At 33.9% G+C, this 19,845-nt stretch overlaps 2 protein-coding genes across 2 annotated transcripts; one reads left to right on the top strand and one right to left on the bottom strand.

Moving 5' to 3' along the window:
* Positions 1 to 1,592: 1,592 nt before the first annotated feature.
* Positions 1,593 to 2,808, top strand: LOC132286404 (uncharacterized). Its single transcript, XM_059788737.1, has 3 exons — positions 1,593 to 1,670; positions 2,035 to 2,109; positions 2,480 to 2,808. The coding sequence occupies exons 1-3, from the start codon at positions 1,605 to 1,607 to the stop codon at positions 2,660 to 2,662; spliced, it is 324 nt and encodes a 107-aa protein (XP_059644720.1). The 5' UTR covers positions 1,593 to 1,604; the 3' UTR covers positions 2,663 to 2,808.
* A 101-nt stretch (positions 2,809 to 2,909) lies between these two features.
* LOC132286403 (uncharacterized) lies at positions 2,910 to 19,288 on the bottom strand. Its single transcript, XM_059788736.1, has 11 exons — positions 18,990 to 19,288; positions 17,292 to 17,417; positions 16,570 to 16,657; positions 12,392 to 12,477; positions 12,081 to 12,302; positions 11,735 to 11,904; positions 10,197 to 10,355; positions 10,011 to 10,091; positions 9,874 to 9,928; positions 8,433 to 8,658; positions 2,910 to 3,385 (listed from the first exon to the last, which is right to left on the bottom strand). Exons 1-10 carry the CDS (start codon positions 19,098 to 19,100, stop codon positions 8,452 to 8,454), a joined length of 1,305 nt encoding a protein of 434 aa, XP_059644719.1. The 5' UTR covers positions 19,101 to 19,288; the 3' UTR covers positions 2,910 to 3,385; positions 8,433 to 8,451.
* Positions 19,289 to 19,845: the final 557 nt, after the last annotated feature.

The following is a 19,845-nucleotide window of genomic DNA, read 5'->3' as shown; positions in this document are numbered from 1 at the left end:
GTAGATAGGGTGCTGCGTTTCTGACATAGGATACAAGATGTCATCAACAAAAATGACACTACGGACCCCATAAGAGGTACCAAAGTTGTTGCCATCTGCACAAAGTCTCCATAAATTGGTATTGAAATTGTATTCAACTAGCAACTGTACAGCCAGGGTGTTGTCAAGAAGACGAGCCTTAAGCACCCATTCCCCAGTTTTTGTCTCCTTAATTTGAAAAGCTTCTATAACATGCTCTTTAAAATAATCGGGAATACTGTTACAGAAATTTGTTGCTGGTCGCCAGCATCTTGTGGTCTCAGCCTCCTCGGGATCAAAAACTTCAACATAATTATCAAAATTAGATGGTAGGGGTGGTCCAGGAGAAAAAACGTTTTTGGATGATTTATGTAAAGGCATTAGCATTGATCCTTCTCTTGGTCATAACAGGACAGCTGGTCTACCCATGGCCCGGTCGATGCAAAAGACTTCCCTGGTGGGGTCTATGGATTCGTCTATCTCTTCCCGCTCGGCGGCGGAGAACCTCTGGCCACCAAAAACATATAATACCGAGCTCAAGACCACACAGGTGGTACAGTTCAAAAAGCCTCCAAGAATTGGATACAAATCGGAAAATTCAGGATGGAGTAATTTACCGTCACTTGTATCGTCGCTTTTTATTACGTACCAGTCGCAAAAGACGTCCTCCCTATCTACCAAAAAGCATATGCCCAATGGATCTTCTTCTTCTTTTGCACTAACATTAGTTGCAGTTCCTTCCATAGCCATCGTGGATTCAGATTTAGATTCAGATTCAGAATCTCTCATCCTCTGTGCTTCCTCTTCCTTCCTTCCTTCACCTTTACACCTTACTCGGAAAAAGTAATTTGGAGGATTCAGGTTAGGGTTTCCCTTTTCCGTGCCTTGCTTCCTCCTTGCACAAGTAAGTGTAATCCACAATGACCTCTTTAAGGTTTAACTTAATTACAAATAAATTTGAGATTTGCATTATTTTGATACATGACCGAAGTTTGAATCGGGTACAAATTTCAGATCATCATAGGCCCAAATTTCTTGAATCCAAACTGATCGCCTCTAAATCAACTGTCCAATTATATCAATCATATCCTCAAATTATCTGCTTTTTTGCCTTTTCCGTTTAGCTTTAGGTTGCTCTGTTTTAATAAAGTTTTATCTTATTCCTCGTGGAATTGGAATTTGTGGTCCACCATGGAAAATATTATTATATAACTTTACTAATATACCTTCGGGACAGAAAGCCTGTCCTGGTTGGCCCCCTCTTCGTGGGCTAATCTAAACATGGGCTTAAGTGATGTTTGAAATACTTGGATGATGTCAAGCCCAACTTAGGATTTGTATTGGGCTTTTATTTAAGAAAAGAGTCCATCCATTTCCAAATTGTTTCCTTTTTGACTCAGCAATCCCTTTGAAATTTTCCATCAAAAACTCTCCAATGAAGAGATTAACCATAAACAACATGCCATGTGTTATCAAATGCATGTATTAAGGTAAATATGAGAAGTTATAAATTAACTTGTGTGATCTCTTTCACACACTGCATTTGATTTCTAATCTCTGATTCATTAAGAAAACAAAGCAAGAAAATGGAAAGCCAAGGTCCGAACATCACACACAGGGCTGGCGAAAGGCCTGTGCCTGGTCAAGCTCAGGTAATCCTAATTAAGATAACCCGTCATGTTTGTCCAATGATATATATCAGTTTTTTTTTTTTGAATGGTATTATATATCAGTTTTTAATTGACATGGTTTTGATAATCTCTGGACCTATCAGTTCTTTTATTATTATTATTATTATTGACAAAAAATACACATAATTCACATTGTCTCTTAGAGACTAAAACTCTCATTAGGAAGTAGAGCATATACTATTAGGCAATAAGATCGTTGATCTATACGTTGGAGGACAGGATCCAAGTGGGGTTTAATTTTAGATGTTAATATACTACCATTACATGCGTTAATAAAATTCTCTCTATATATATTATATTAATTACGTATTTATACAAATTACAGATGCAGAGAGATGGATTAGTGAACCAACCCTCCGATACCCAAAACCAAGGGCAAGAGAACAACTTTCTTCAACAGGTAACTAGCACCTTCAATTTCTAGGTTTCTTTTTTCTTATTATTTTCAAGGATCAGCATTAGTGGCTCCAAATTGGAGAACTGTTTAAATTTTTCTCAACCAATTTAGATTATTGGAAAAGAAATTTTTAAAGGAAGAGGAATTCTCCATAAACACCTTTCCAATAAAATTTTCAATTTAATCTATTAAAATAGTTTTATGAACTTACAAGTTACAACAATGTCGCAACTTTCTTTTTAAAAAATCATACTTCATCCACTTCACTTCCATCATCTAACTTCCATTATGGGTTGTTATATGCTAACTAATCTATTTTTCACTGTGTGTGTGTGTGTGTGTGTTTTTGGCAAAACATATGGGCGAATGGCAGACTGGGGATAGTGTTAAGAACATGGCACAAGGAGCAACAACAATAGCCCAAGGAGCTGTACAAGGAGTTTCAAACGTGGCACAAGGAACTGCACTAGGAGCAGCAAACATAGCACAGGGAGCTGCTGATGCAGTCAAGAACACTCTGGGGAAGAACTCACCAGATAACCTCTCCGCCTACTAGCAATATCAACCAACACACCTACTACCAATATCAATTCAATAAGTGTTCATCATCATTTTTCATTTCTGGGTTGATCTCATCTTCGCTAATTAAGTCGTCGTGATATGTTTATCACAACTGTTCTCGTTGTCATTTCATTTTTTTGATCTACTGGAATATAATTTCTTTCACACTCATTCCTATATGATGCAACTATAGAGTACGTAGCACAATTAAAGATGGTTTCCAAATGCTTAACAAAAACAAAGAACTGCCAATCAAGGGTTGCATAATTCAAGAAAATATATGAAATGAGAGTCAAATGGCCAAAAGTCATGAACTGCCAGTAGAGAAAATATATACGAAGGCTTATAAACTAAGAGAGGCACCTAGAAAATACGGGCAGAAAGTGCAAAACGACTGCTGTTGTGTTCCCATTATATCCCAAGTACATATACACAATAAAATGCTGGTTTTCTATTTCATATTTTCTAAAACATTTAGCAAGGAGTGAACATCAAGAATGGAGTCCCGCACTTTGAGAAGCCAACAATCAAAAAAACCCCAAAAGAAACATTCAATCCACATGCCCATGCTTTGCCAGGGACTCAACTCCGTCATGCAATCCTCCAGTTCCAGATAGATCAAATAGGTCAAAAAAGGGCAAACACCCGACAAGTGCAAGTTCCGCGTCTACAACTTGATTACCTGGAATGCCAACTGCCAATAAAGTTGCAGATCACCCTGGGATAAACCAACACATTTTAAGTCCTGAGGAAATCATTACATGCAAAAGGGTGATCCATATAATTGGCTTAGATTTACAAAGCAAAAACGTTAGGTGAAATTCATTTTCCATGATATGAAAATCAAACAAAACATTTATGATGTTCAGTTAAAACTACCAGTATCCTTCTGCATGTAATATTCAGTTAAAACTACCAATATCCTATACACACAATATTAAAGGTTTAGACATAGAACCAACGTGCAGTGGCCTAGCGGTACCAAGCCCCTACTTTCCAAAGGGAGGTCAGGGGTTTGAACCTCAATGGAGGCACATGTGTGTAAGTACCAAATAAGAAAACAAAAAAAAAGTTTAGACAGAACGTAACAAACATAACTGCTATGTTCTTTTAAATCTCTAAGGCACATTGATACTTTGACATCAAAGAAACAATAACTACTTCAACATGGAACCTAAAGATGCTAGACACAAATATAGTTAATAATTGTAAAATAACCACAAAGCTAAACTCATGCTACAAATTAGTTCAAGAGGACATATTGGAGAACTTACTAGCTTCAACATAACAGTGTTTTGCTCCCATGGGTGAGATTTCCCCCCTCCCTCTTTTATTTTCTTTTTTCTTTCCGTATACATTTGGTACCATTCAAACTATGTTACTTGGAATCCTCCAAGCGTGATATAGATAGAATCTATGAAGCGTGGGTAAGAAAACTAGACAAGGATGACGATGTTAGCATTTTTGCGATGAGGAAAAATTAAGGAAAATTGCCTCTACATTACCAGGATCTGTAATTTGCAAACTTTTGCAAATTCAATGGATAGGAATCAACCTTCAGAGAGCTAAGGGTAATTTTAGCTTTAAAATATTAATGTTTGTCATGTTATATATATTGTTATTCACATTTCCTAATAAAAAAATTACAAACAAGTTGAGAGTTGGCATGGACCTAAATTTTAAATAAACCATGATATATTCTCATTATATCTCAACAATTTCTTTTCTGAAAAAATTCTAAACTTCTCCTGGTAATTAAATTATGATATTATACTTGAAAAACTTTTTAATGTTCAGGATGACATGTAATAGGAAAAATTGGAGAGAATCAATGTGACCTACCCCATTCATATGGGATTAAGGCAAGGATGAGGATGATGACAACAACGACAACTTGTTAAAAATGTATCTCCAAGTATCTAGAAACTATAAAATACATGCTCAAAACAATATAATATATAGTACAATTTTGAATACATTTAGAGAGTAATAATGGATAAATAACCGCGAGTACGCATTGAGTGTTGGAATCTCATACAGACATAATATGGATACATCCCATTTTAGAAGTATTCATCTTCATAGGATAGAATTCCCTTTTTTAATCGCATCCTTCTACATTTAGATAATTAGATTATAATTAGATATATTTTTAAAAAACAACAGCATAAATAACCGCGAGTACCCATTGAGTGTTGGAATCTCATACAGACATGATATGGATACATCCCATTATAGAAGTATTCATCTCCATAGGATAGAATTCCCTTTTTTTTATCACATCCTTCTAAATTTAGATAATTAGATTATAATTGGGTATATTTTTAAAAAACAACAGCATCATCCGTTACACTCGGCATAACATATAATGCATTCAAATGTGCAAGAACTGTCCATTAACCTGTATCCAAGTTTTGGACCAATTCAAACCAAGTCCACGGTGTCCCAAATTTTGGAATTTAGTGAAACCGACACTTGGAAATGCACCCGACACCAGTTCCCAAGTCCATGTAATACATAAGAAAAGTGCATAACATGATTCAATGTGAAATAAAGAATATACTCAATATGTGACACTTTAATATATCTATATACGCTATAAAAGTGTATTCAATTTTGATTTTTTATATACACTTTGAAATAATTTCTTTAATTTACAAAAATATATATACACAATTCTTCTCTCCTCTAAAAACTTTATATGTCTCCTTGTATTTCTGATCTTTATTTATATTTACTTCTATATCACATTATTATTTAAATATTTTAGAGTTCCTTTTACATATAACTTTATTCAATATACTGTAATTATTACATGAAAGAGTTTCTTTGTAAAACTATCTCTATCTTTCTATGTATATACATTTTCGTCCAATTCATTGTTTCGTTGCTTCGCGATAAGTTGACAACACTGCCAATGGTATTGTGCAGGTGTTCAATAAAGATGAAGAAGATTAAGACTTTCACGGACATTACAGAGCGATTGTTTGTTAAAGTTAGAATCAAACATTAACACTCTTTAAATTCTTGAAAAGGTGCCTATTTAACTACTAACACCTTTTCAAAAAGAAAAAAAAAAAAAGAGAGGAAGAAGAAAAGACTGCAGACATAAGTTATTGCAATTTTTGTTAAAGACATACCACAAAGTTTGTTAACTGTCTAATTATTGTTGTATCGATATTCAATTTATTGTAAGAATTTTTAAAGGTCTCTCTTCACTTTTTCTTTTTTCTTTTTTTAATTTGTTGAATCTTTTGAGACATTATTATTATTATATATTATCACTATGTGACTTTTCAGCGTAGAAATGAAACTTTTCTTCTCTTTTTCAAGAGTTGCGTCCAAATGAAACACCCATTCAATTATTATTATTATTATTTTTTTTTTAAATAATTTATGAAAAGTTGTGTCAGAGAGATGTTTGCAAGGTGAAGCACATATACGATTAAAATTATATGATTACATCTTATAAATTCACACCTCTTTACAAAGACACCTTTTCATAAATGCATCAATAAATACCGGGAGTAATTCAATAGACGTTTCGAAAACTCCTTGGCTTCAAGGTTTTTCTCTCCTACTTACTCTCCCTATCAGCAAAATATTTCAATAGCCTGGGCTTTCCCACGTACGGGCATTGCAAAGAGCGAATTAGACTTCTACGTTCCTTTTGCCCCTTTCCAGCAGTATTAAATATTTCTCTTGCTTCGATAATGAATGACCAGACAAGATGAAACAGAATTCAATGTGAATAGAGAGAGCAATTTCTTTTTCTTTCTTTTTTTTAACAATAGAGAGAGCAATTTCACTGGAGTATCTAGGAGGAGTCAATTCCGTCAACTAAAAAATAGAGTTTCAATTCCGTCTAAGTAGCTTCGCTGATTTGCCTGCATGAAAAACAGGACGAAAAGCGGGACAAAGAGTTCATAATTTTACAATATTTGTTGTACAACTCGTAACCTCTCACAAGTGCCGACAAATTTAATGATGTAATATTTCATAAGTATTGATTTTCTAAATTACAGTTTTTAATTTTCTTTTCAATTTCCTTTACTTGTGTTAGATTTGGCTTGTTTTGAAACCCTTCAAATAGGATCTCTGTTGGTTGTTCAAGGATGATTCTTTATGTTTTTTATATTCACGTTTAATGCTTACAATGTTCACTCTGAAAATTTAAATATTATTCTAATTGTTAACTATTTGCTTAAGAGTTTCAATTTAGATATTTTATATAAAAGAAGACTGTATGCTGATTTTAGTATTAATTGATTTTTTTTTTTTTTTTTTGGCAGATTAAGCCAAAAACACTCAAATTGACACCCTAATACATTTGTTACATGGAATTAAAATAATATGAGATATCATTAAATTTTAAATTAAAGATATTTTCAAAATGTGATGATATAGTAATTACTAATTACAAACATTTTATGTGTCACGCATGAAGTCTATCACCTCACGCAATCTAGAAGAAACTTGTGTTTCTCGATATACATATCCAGTTTATTGTTATATATTTTCAACCTTCCAACGGCCAGCCTATGTGTTCAAAAATAAAATCTCGACCTAAAATACGTCAAGAACAAAAAAAATAATAGAAAATAGGATGCAAGTTATAAAATGTTTAACAAGAATTACGTTTCTCTAGAAAAGACACGACTTGGTTTTACCTTTTGTTGTGACATTGTTACATATTCTCCATTCTTTTTTATTTTCTTGGTTTAGTAGATTTATAATTTTCGTTCACTTCAAATGCGTATTTCAATTGACAGGTCTTGATTTCATTTGCCTCTTGTTTTTTTTTTCCATACCATTAGTGATTCACATTTACTTTTTATTTTTTATTTTTTGCATTTTCAAATTTACTTTTTTGTCTGTTTTTTTATTTTTATTTTTCATTTACATTGGTATTTTGCTAACTGATACATCTGGTATTTAATTTTTATACACTTTTACTAAAATTTTGTTCATTACTTGCCTAAAGAATTTTAGATTTTAACACATTTTTAACCTTTTACCTTTTGAAATTAGATTAAAAGTTTCTTGATATACTTGTAACAAGTTGCAACAGTTGGGAATAATTCTTTTGTAGTTTTAAATTGAATAATTAGTAATAATACTTGTCTCACAAGACTACAATAATTAACAAGTGAGAGATTTAGCCATGAGAAAAATAGTGGGAGTGAATCATCTCATAACCTTCAAGAAACCTAGACCATTATAATAACTAAACTATATCTACATACATTATTTGGTATAAAGATGAGAATAAAATTTTAATTTTTATATGAAAATAAAATTTTTAATTGAAGATGACAATAAAATTCTATAAATTATTTCGTATGAAGATGACAATAAAATTTTAATTTTTTTATGAAAATTTTCAAATTTACCATGTCAAAGTTGTATATATATTTTTTTTAAGAGTTCTACTTGTCAAAAAAAAAATTGCTAGATTAAGAGTTCTAATTACCTGCAATTGCACGTCCTTTTTATCTAGTATATATATATATATATATATATACCCAAACCTGTGTCACAACTTCAATTATGATTTAACTTTTACAGCCCTACCTAAATCAAGAAATGAAAGATGAACAAGAAATGTCTTTCATATCTGAACACTGATAATTCAATTATTTATAGTAATTGAACTTGGTCATCTTTTAAAATAGCTAGAAATGAACATGAAACTTGGATCATAAAATCTCAAAAACCACACCAGCATTCAGAATACATACAAAACACTGTGAAAGAGAACTTACAGAATGCTTTGGGAAGAATTTAGTTTGGATTAGTCGAAGACCCTTTTCTACTCCGACTACTAGAAGCAGCAACATTTCGCATATTGGCGGACTCGGGAGGACTATACAAATCCCTATGACCAAACGAAGAACTTCCTCGGAGTCCATGAGATGGAATATTACGAGGGGAACCCAAACTTGGCTCGCTGGTCTCCAAAATCTTGGCTTCCTCAGTCAGCATAGTTAACTGTTTCAGCAAAAGCATGACAAACATTCTGTCTGAATACCGAAAGATAAGAAATCAGCCTTGACTGATTGGGCCCCCAGAGGAGCCAAAAAAAACAAACCCACTACTCTGATTGGTAGTCAAGTTGTCTTTTGCGATGAAAAAGACTCAGACAGCAACATAGTTACCACGCAGAAGAGAGATATTGCATGGGAAACAAATGCAGGAAAGTTGGCCCAAAAATATGTACAACGGATGGAGCTGACTGTTTTAGAGTTTAATGAACTTGAAGCATATATATATTATACAAGTATAGATGCATATAACAAGAATCTCATTAACATAAGTGAACATTACAGAAGTAATATGTGAAACCAAAATGTACATTTTTCAGGAAATATTAATTAATCGTGAAGAAATTTATTGCAAACATTATTATTTTCCATTTTCTAATGATCAGAATGATAGAATCTTTAAAATAAAAAATTTCACAAAGTTTACTGAAAACATTTCATTTTCAGGATTTCTTTTTTCCCCCTGAAAAATGGTCTCCAAACAGGTTTTCTGTCTTATTTTCATTTTTTCAGTTTTCAAGAACAGAGACCAATCTTTAAAACAAGATCAAACGAGCCCTACAGCTTTATCAAGAATTTCCAGCTTCCAAAACAAGTTGCTGAGAAAGCAGGCTTCCCACCTTATGGTAAGTTTTCTAGCAATAATAGTCTAACCCTTCTTCTTCCCCATATATCAAACATAAAATGATAAAACTATAGGGCAAGTTTCCAGTTTCAAAAATATGATACTTTCAGTATTCAATTTTGGGTCAGAACGTGCAACATCAATTTAGAAATTCATTGCAATGGGCAAATAAAGTTTTAACCAAAAGTACTGAAGATTTTGTATAAACTTCATTCTTTCCAATCTTCCAATGGAAAAGAATCCAGCCAAAGTTCAATGTAAAAATATGCTTCAAGGGTCCATTTATCATTCTGGATGTCTACCATCACACATTCTAAACTTTTTATTGTAGAATATCTAATCGAAGAACTTTTATAAAATAAAAACAAATAAATAAAAAACACCACTAAAACAATTTCGTTACAAAAAGAAAAAAGTGGATCAAACTATAAAATAGAGGCGATAATGAACCATGTTATCATTGAAATTCAAAACATTGCTATGAAGATAATAAACGATCCTAGGCTATCCAACCAAAATATTTATCATTTTTTATACCCGAATTTCGTTCTCTCTCAAACGATCCTGGAGAGCATTTATGGCAGGACTTAAGCTGCAATTCAAAAGGAAAACAGTGAGAAAAAACAAAAAGCAACAGGAAATTACTAAAGGAAAAGTAGGCATATGTCTCTAACCAATACTCCATTAATTTGCACATGGAAGCCTGATAGGTAGATGTGTGATGAATGAAAGTAAGCGGGTGCACTTTCCCATCCCTAAGCAAAATCCACCGAATTACAATAGGGAAAAAAAGAGAGCCGCAAAATAATTATAAGCATCACCGTCAATGGTAAGTATGCAACATCACACCATTAGGTCACCTCAAATTCTGTAAGATGGCTTGGTTATACGCTGTAAGCTCCTCTTCATATAGTACATGTTGCAAATCTGTAAATGAATACAAAGGCGAATCGAGCTTGAGAAGAGATAAAGTTGGCAGAACATGAAGAGGAATTTCCTTCCTGACAAACTCTGCACCACTGCCAGCAAACAAAAATCATTGAAGATCCAATATTGAGTATTGTCTCTTGCCACTTCAAATAGGATAAGATATTTTGTTTGATTAATGTGATGTGCAACGGTAAAAAATAAACCAAGGGAGAAATTACAGATTAGAACAAAGAGGAGAAGAAGAAAAACATGCATTTAGAAACTATAAATAATAATAATAAAATGCATCCAGAAACTACAGCAAGAAAGAAAATTTCAATCCAAACACCCAAAAACAATGAGCACACTACCAAACATTTAAACCATTCATTTATTGCAAAAAACATCATAGCCTCCTTATGGACATGACGTGGCATCTATGGGCTTTTTATAATAGAGCATGTTTCATTAAAGGAGATATTTTGCCTCCTTTTCTTATTCTTGTTAATCTTTTCTTTCGTTCTTTTTTTTTTTCTTTTCTTCTCTCTCTCAATTTTTTTTTTTTTTGGATGGAGGGGAGGAGGGGTTGGTTTGAATCAATATTAGTTTCAATTGCTTGAATAATCCATAGTCAGTATGACTTCTCATCTTTACCCCAGAAATGAACAAATTGAATTGCTAAAAGTTAGAACGGATTGTCTATCAAGGAGATACGTCAGAAATACTCGTCAAAAAGAGAGAGAGAGAGAGAGATAAGGAGATAGAGAGAGAGAAGGTATAAATTCTGGAAATTTTATAAATGGAACAAAAAGATGAGAAATGTTAAAGGAAAAAAAGGAAGTAGAAGAATCAATTTAAATGTTTTAATAGCCAGACAATCCATTGAACCCAGGCGTGATCTTTCCAAAACAGTTCAATCACTAGGGGAGTCTAATTTGAAGCAGTGAAATAGACAGTATCCTCTTCTTTTCCTTATCACATCAAACCATATTTTCAAGAGGTTGAAACCTGTAACTGAACGGCTAACCAACCATAGGAGTCACACACTCCATTTCCTATTTTTTCCCACTAGATTGTTTAAGGACGCAATTTACAAGTTGTAAAAGTTTGCTGAGATTTCCGCTGTATAAGTTCAATAGGAGAAACTGGAAAGGAACACAAATATTTCTACCACATTGAGGAATGTAGCAAAAGTAAAAAGAAATAAATAAATATATGCATATTATCTAACATGTCCCTGTCTGAATATCACACTGTAAATATAATGCAAGTAAAGGATATATAAAAATGGACAGTCGACTAAATTTCCATCAACATATTTTAATTTTTTCCCTCTATTTTACTTGGTGGGAGGAGCCCCAAGAAGAGAAAATTTTGACATACTGAATGAAATGGACACAATATCATATTTCAAACACTAGCATCAAAATATATGCATACATATCTAAAGCTCCCGAGTGATGATACACAATTACATGCTCATGCTTACCTCATGTCCAAATTTGAACGGTGCATAGCTTCTTGCATACTTTCTGACATATCCATGGGGTCTAAATCAACCATGGAATTTAATTTGTTTCCTCCCATTCCATCACCACCTAGATAGTTTGCATCAGCATTAGCAAAGAAATCCCCCAAGTCTGACGACCTTCCAATACCCTAGACAATGGCATACAAATTAACATGCTATAATGAAACGCCAAAGTGAGAGAACATCAGCATTTTAAGAAGTAAAGAACAAACAAGTTTATCCCCAACTTTTTAATATTTCTAGAGCCCCATTTGCCAGATTAAGCAATAGACTGATTTTCAAATTTTAGAACCAAGAAAAATACCTTAGAAGCTCCAGCAGCTGCTTTTGAGTCACCAGTGTCCAGGAGTGCAAGACCTTCTGCCTTAGTAGAGCCGGATCTTGTTAATGCATTCTCTGAGGAACTTACAGATGACTCAATATCTATAACTAAACTTCTATTTACAGGGGACAGAGAGACTGGTCTCAACATGTGATTCTGCTTCCCATCCAAGGACTGGAAAGCAATAACTTGGATCCTTCCAACCTGAAATAATCCAACTATGTTCTGTATTTAATTGGCTTTCCAACATTTTTTATAAATTTCTTTTTCATTAATAACCAGTTAACACAAACCTTGTGCACATCTTCATTAAAACAGGAAAATATCAGCCCAATAAACCCAGAATCTAAAAGCTGATACATGGCCTGAGTTCGCACATCTGCAGAAGGCATGAGACAGAAGCACATCCTAATGTCAAGTGGCCAACAGAAACAGTACAAGTATCTAAGAGAGAATGTTCTGATATCTAACCCAAGCAAATGACAACAACCAAAAAGGTTTATATTATTTCAATAATTTCACTGTGAAAAATAAGATTGAAGCGAAGTTAATAAAACTATCTGGAAGATATAGTAAAATAAAATGTATCCCAGGCAAATGCATGAATACTTCCTCTTTTATCGTGAATATAGCAGAACATTTTGACTAAAGCTTATAAACCAAATTTACAGTGTTTATAACAGAGCAGTGTTATCAAAGGCCCAAGGCACACTAAGGCACTACAGGTCCTTTGGAGCCTAGGCGCAAGGCAAGGCACGCGCCTGAGTGATGCAAGGTGCACAATTGAAAAATTAAATTACTATTAAAACATATTCATATTCCATATTAAAGGCGCACCTGGGCAACAACAGGCACAAGTGTTGCACCTGTATGAGCCAGGAGCCTAGGCACGCCTTTGACAACACTGTACCAGAGACTGTTTAGATTTACCAATACACCCATCATCAAATCCTAGGTACATTATAAGAAATAACAAGTACACCCTACTTAGTATTCAACCTTTTTCACAGTAGAATCTGTCAACACATTCATATGACTCATGTCAGACAATAGCAAGCGCTAACCATCTCAAAATTCATTTTGTTTTAAATTAAAGGGTTAAAATCATAAAACCCCATTCTTGTTACTAAAATTATCATCTAACACCCTATAATATCAAATAACCCCTTAAACATTAAAAAAACTATCATGGTACCCCCATTCTGTGACTCAGCCGTTAAGTGAGGATTAAATGACCAAATTGACCTCCATATTATATTAATATTTTGAGAGTAAAAATGTATATTTTTAAAATGACAATTATACCACTTCTTCTTCAACCTTTCGTTTCTTTTGCTAGAAATTTATACTTCCACCGCCACCACGGTACCACCACCACCATCCATACATGATTAACCCAATTGAACCCCCACATATATGTTGTAAATGAATATAAAGTGCGACATTGAAGAAGATACACACACACACATATATATATAATCAATTTGCAAATGGGTCAATAAACTGACCCATCTCTTTAATTAAATTAATTGATATATATATATATATATATATATATAAAATCAATTTGCAAATGGGTCTGTAAACTGACCCATCTCTTCAATTCAACCAATTGATACATAATAAATCAATTTGCAAATGGGTCTATAAAAGTGACCCATCTCTTCAATTAAACCAACTGATATATATATATATATATATAGTATAGAGAGATGGAGATTAAACTGTTGTATAGTATCTTAGATTTTTTTTCAAATTAATTCTCAATTATAGTACAAGAATTTCTTCCGCAATTAATTTCTAAGTAAGTTATATGTATATACATAACACCAGTTTAACAATCCAGCGCTCAAATCAAAGAAGAGGAAGACGAGTAAGAGTTCAAGTCGCCAAAATGGATGATTCCGAAAAGAATACCGACGGTAAGTCGACCGGTGGTGAACTTTCGTAAAAGAAGTCCCCGTGGTCCTCCAACCCATTCACAGGAACCGGAAACGATTCTTATTCTTACACCAGCCTCATGGGCTCGCTCATGCGTGATGAGAATGATTTGGGGCTTCTGTGTTTGCTGTGTTTGATGCAGATAAAGAATTGGATTTGCAGGTGAGGCACGTGATAATTGTAGGGGTTTAAGAGGGTAATTTGGTCAATACATGATTATAAGGGTAAATTAGTCAATAAGTGATTAAATGGTTGCACCTGACTCTTTCTCCCATTAGTTTCGGACGGCAAACTAACGGAACGGGGTGATGTGATGCACTTTTGAAGAGTTAAAGGAGGAATATGATAGTGTCTTTAGATGAGGGGGTTAGATGATAGTTTTGACAAACAAGAAGGGGGTTTTATGATTTTAACCCTAAATTAAAAGTGTTGGATATGTACACCGAAGCCAGAGTTCTGATTAGTTAAAGTTCCTATCATAATCTGTTATATCCGACTTGTCAATGGGAGAACTTGCTTATTGTTTTTCTCACTCCCCAACTTTGGACATAATATTAACTGCACAAACCTATACTGCAACAGATTCGAATTAATAAACATAAGTTCCCAACCAAAATAGTAACAAAGTATTCTTGAAAAGAAGGATACTGACTTATAACTGCATCAGTTATACCTTAGAGAGAAACATGTTCATCGTTACTCATAATGGTGATTGGTGGTCATAATTATTATCTAGGTTCATTCTTACTATCAGTTGTGTGTGAATTTATATATTCACCTAAATTCTATTTTGGTGTCCAGAAATCTAGTATTCCAGTACCCAAGCACACTAGGATTTTTCTATGTTGGGCTGAAAAAATACTGCCCCTTCTTCATGATGAAAGGTACTTGTTCCTTCTAATATGAAATTTGATTTTTAAAATGATCATGACTGAAATAGAATATCAAAGGGAGAAAATGAAAGAGACGTGTAAGCCCTAACACAGACTGGGGAAGAATTAGTCCAGGTAGAGTTCCTTTTAGGCGTTTTAGCAATCTGCTCTAATGCAAAATCCGGATTTGATGTTAATTACTGCAAAATCCGGAGTTGATGTTAATATAATTCAACCACTGTTGTGTGATGCTCATATCTTTCAAACAATCACTACATAAAAATTGAAATATACAGGACGTACTAAAGAATGAAGTCTAAGTCGATCAGAAATTCAGACTTAAGTTAGGCATTTCTTTTGACTTCAACAACCAAGTGCAAGGGAAAAGGAGCACTACATTCCAATGGCCTGAGGACATGGTACAACTGAATAGACAGAGATAAATAAATAAATAAATGCTTATTACACCTTCAAATATAATAAGGTAATTTTTCAATGCAGGACCAGCTATCTTTTCGTTCAATGGACATGAATTATCTTTGAAATGTACTAGTAGTTTAATCACTTCTTGAAGTATTTGTATTAAAATCACCAAGTAAAGGCATAACACAATCAACATCATATTTGCATTGGTCCATGAATGCAGAATCGCAATTGCCCTAGTTTGATTTAAACATTTATATGTTATTCCTGTAGGTATGGAATTTCCAACACTTGAGGAAAATGGACATGTGGCACGAAGGAGGGGGACCACGGGCAGGGACGGAGCCATTCACAACTCAGTGGGGGCAATTGCATTGAATTTTTATTTTTTTTTAGTAATACAACCTATTAATTTACATTTTTGATATATATACAAACAAAATTACACTACCGCCCCCACTAGATTATTAAAAAATTACACTATCGCCCCCCTCACACAATTTTCTAGCTCCGTTCTTGACAATGGGTAAGGGTGGAACTAAAATTGTCTTTCTTATGACCGTGCTCATTAAACCCATTGCACCCACAATTCAGTAAGCTTTTCTCAAGGAAGAGGACTCTTGAAGGTCTCTAGCAACCCAACTATTAGCTTGGTGAAAAGCACACTCTCTCTAAAGAACCCGGGTTCGGAGCTTCAAAGAGGACCTCCTCCCTAATAACAGATGAATCCAACAACATGAGGACTTCCTCCCCTATAAATAAGCCATGATAATAGCATTAGCCTCTTTGTCTGACCCAACAGGTGAGCATCTTTAGTTTAAAGACACAAAAAAGGGTCTCCAAACCCATTCCTTTGTTGATTTGAAGGTTGGTCCAACCCAGGTTTTCCCTTACAGAAAGAAAGGTGGAGTTGTTGCTCAATACTGGTGAGGTTTTTGTTGTGGTCTTGGTGCCACATAGAACAATGGGCGATGCCATGTAGAAACAGATGCTAGTCATATATGTTTCATCTGATGAAATTTTTATCCATTTATATCGTTATGATACAAGGCACATGGGGTAGAAGATTGCATTTAGATAGAAAGGAATGACAAGAATGATGCCTGAACAACAAAACAGAATTGAAAAACGTGAAAATCTTCTAATTTACGTAAGACATAAATCATTTTAAGATCAATTTGGCTGAAGAGAAAAACAATTAAACAAATGTAAACCATTGATAATTAAGCACTTACCGACATGGGAAGGAAGTACTGTGATGTGAGGATGCGAATGGTACCAACCAATCACTCTTGTTGTTCTTCCGGTCGCCACAGTCATTCTGTGCTATATAGTTAATTGAACAAAGTCGCAGACAATTTTTAACTTCAAAGAGAAGGTAGCACGGGAAAAAGCACATCAGATAATGCAATCAATGAGAAAACTGATCCCGGGGACCTGGTTATCTATATTATCGTCAACTTAAAGCTGTGAACTCAGGTTAATACACGGCTACATGGATGATTCACAGAATTACTAATAATGCTGACCACATTGAATCCCAATGAGTAGAAGTGAAACCATTGTTAATAGAAACAAATCCTGCCATGTAAAATAGTAACAAAAGAAAACAACAACATAAACTGAGACTGACATTTTAGTTGAAACTTTTTCCTTTTTTCAGAACACAACAATTAATAGAACAGGCCAAAATTCATTTGGACGAAAAGTCAGGTAACAACAGTAAGTAGCCTCGTGTGAGCTATAAAGTATTTTCCCCTTTCTGTGACAAACAAATGTCACCAATGATATTGTTTGAACTCATACAAGGGGGGCATCACCCAGAAATTCAAAGTTATTAATTAGGTGAAGCTGATTCTTTTATTAAAGGAGCATATATAAATATTTAAGAAGAAGGTAGAAAGAATGGGAAGTTTCTATAGGAATAGGCGGGTAGAAAGCAACATATGAAGGATATCTCAGCCTGAACTGATGCAGCAGTCAACTGTTCAGGATTAGTCTCTACTCGGTCCTTCCGCCGATCAGAACGTGGCTGTGCCAATGCCCCCCAAATTAGAGCCGTCACACCGCCATTTTTTGAGTGCTGAAATATCCAGGGTCAGACCCAAACCAGCATTGTGTGTGTGTGTGTAAGAGAATACAAAACAAACCCCAAGTCACTATAGAACCATATTAACTAATTTACAACACTTTTGCTCATATTAAAGCAGATAATGTACCGTAGTCACCAATTAGAACACTATAATTTAAGGTTATCATTTTCTTTCATCGAGATAAGAAAACATAAGATATTTTGTCATTTAAGTACATGGGAATTCTGAAAATCATGGTAAAATTTCCACTTTCAATTTTCTGCACAAGGCTCTTAACACCCAAATTGACATGCTCAGTTTCAAAAAAGAAAAATAAATGAAAACTACGGGGAAAAGGTGTTGCAATTTCACTGTGATTGAGATGGAAATAAATTAATTATCAAAAAAAAAAAATTAGTTATAAATCAAGGGATGTAACTAGTTTTAAAAAAAAAAAATGCCAACAACCCAATCCAGTATAATTAATTTCAATATGGAACAAATTCCCAATTCTAAACACCAATTCCGAAAAATGTGCAAACCCAGTGAAACTGAACTACTTCAAGTCACTCCATAATTCTCAAGCTACCAAAAAGGTCAAATTTCACATACCACCGTCAACGAAACCAAGTTGTATATAAATGACAGAGAGAGAAAAGAAAAAATAAGGACTATTACAATTTTCTAAGTCTACTTGTGTAAGAAAGTCATATTGCCTAAAGTTCTGAATTTTTCATGTAGAGAAGTGCAAGAGAAAGCAATTACGCCAGAGCTGCTTAGAACTAGAAGAAAGCAAATTAAGAACTTGAGATAATCTTGTAAATGAGCAATTCACATCAAAGACAATTGTTGAAGGATTTGTATATTTAAGGTACAAAACTTAAACTTTTGGAGTAGATGGTTGTTAACGTAGTATCAGACCAAGGCTCTCAAGTTCAAACCTCACCGTCGCCCTAATTAAAAAATTGAAAAACACATGTTGGACCAAAAGAAGGCCACAAGTGAGGGGACGTGTAGAAGGATTACCCCTTCTCTAACATCACTTAAGCAAGTAAACCGAAATCCCAGACATTTACGTAGAGTCGTGTAAATCCTCAGCAAATGTGGCCAAAAGATTCAAAATAAATTGAATTTTTCATCCAATTCTCAGATGTAAGTAATCCCAAATATCTAATCAACATAAGTTCATATGGAACCCGCAATGAAACTAGATTTTAGAAAACACCATATAGAAATTAAACAAAAACCCATATTGTCATATAAATCCCCAAAAAGAAAATAGCTTGCAAGCCAATTCAAACCCAACCAGAGCATACATAAATCAGAGAACTTTTCTCTGATCCTTGGCAGCGAGATATACCAGACCATTCAATCCAATATAAGTCTACATAGAAACACGAAACGAGTACTAGAGCTCGAACATCAATTTCAGAAGAGAACAAAACCCTCAAAGCCTACTTTGTTCCGACTTGGTTTCGAGTACAGTTCTCAACTTTAGTAGCAATATTTCAAGAACAGATAAAATGGGAGTGTTTCCATAGCTCAAAACCCTAAAGATTGAATTGAAGGGATCAAAATCAGACCTGAATGTCTCCGAGAAGAAGCCCCATGATCTCTTCGGTCTCCGTGGACAATGCATGAGTGAGACATGTTAACCAAACATCCTCCGACATCTTCACGCACGTTAGAGACATCCTCGGATGCGCGCAAACTCTCTCTCTCTACTTTCTCTCTCTAGAAATCTTTCACTTTGTGCAACTCTTCCCCTCTATCTCTATAAATCTGAGAAGAAAGATCGGGGTGAACAGAGAAATAAAGCGATCGAAGGAGGAACTGGTGAGAGCTTTTTGAAGGCGATGAATGGGAAATGCATTTGCGATGATACCATATGGGCGGTAGTAGTTTGTTATCGCACTACCACTAATCAAAACCGTTGGATTCTCCTAAATTTAATAAATTCCATTTTGGTAGTTCGTAGGAAAATTTATTACTCTTTTTAGTCTTAAAATAAGTGTTCGTTTGTTTTTTTTATTTTACTATCTCAAAATAGAAATCAAAAATTTTGTATAGACCTATCAATGGAGCCGATCACAATTTGGATCTAATTCAAATCCGATCCAATTAGTCATATATGGATTAAACAAAAAACTAAATATTACGATCCAAATTCGATAATCCGTTAGCCTAACAAATCGAATATGAATTATGTTGATCCAATCCGATAATAATCCGATCGGATCCAAATAAAATTTTATATCTATAATTATTTATCAATAATTATAAAAAAATATTCATAATGTTATATATATAATAATATGGTATTCTCATACATATACTAATAAATCTCTTAATACACATATTAATAATATCATACTCTTTATTTATTAATAAATAGTAAATAAATTTTTTTTCTTTTCCTTTCATATTTTTCTTATCTTT

This window comes from Cornus florida, unplaced genomic scaffold (assembly GCF_030987335.1).
Source record: "Cornus florida cultivar Cherokee Brave unplaced genomic scaffold, ASM3098733v1 CherokeeBrave_3.0.0_Hap2_Chr11, whole genome shotgun sequence".
NCBI lineage: Eukaryota > Viridiplantae > Streptophyta > Magnoliopsida > Cornales > Cornaceae > Cornus > Cornus florida.
The sequence above is the reverse complement of the archived record's forward strand: the minus strand, read 5'-3'. Positions and strand labels throughout refer to the sequence as shown.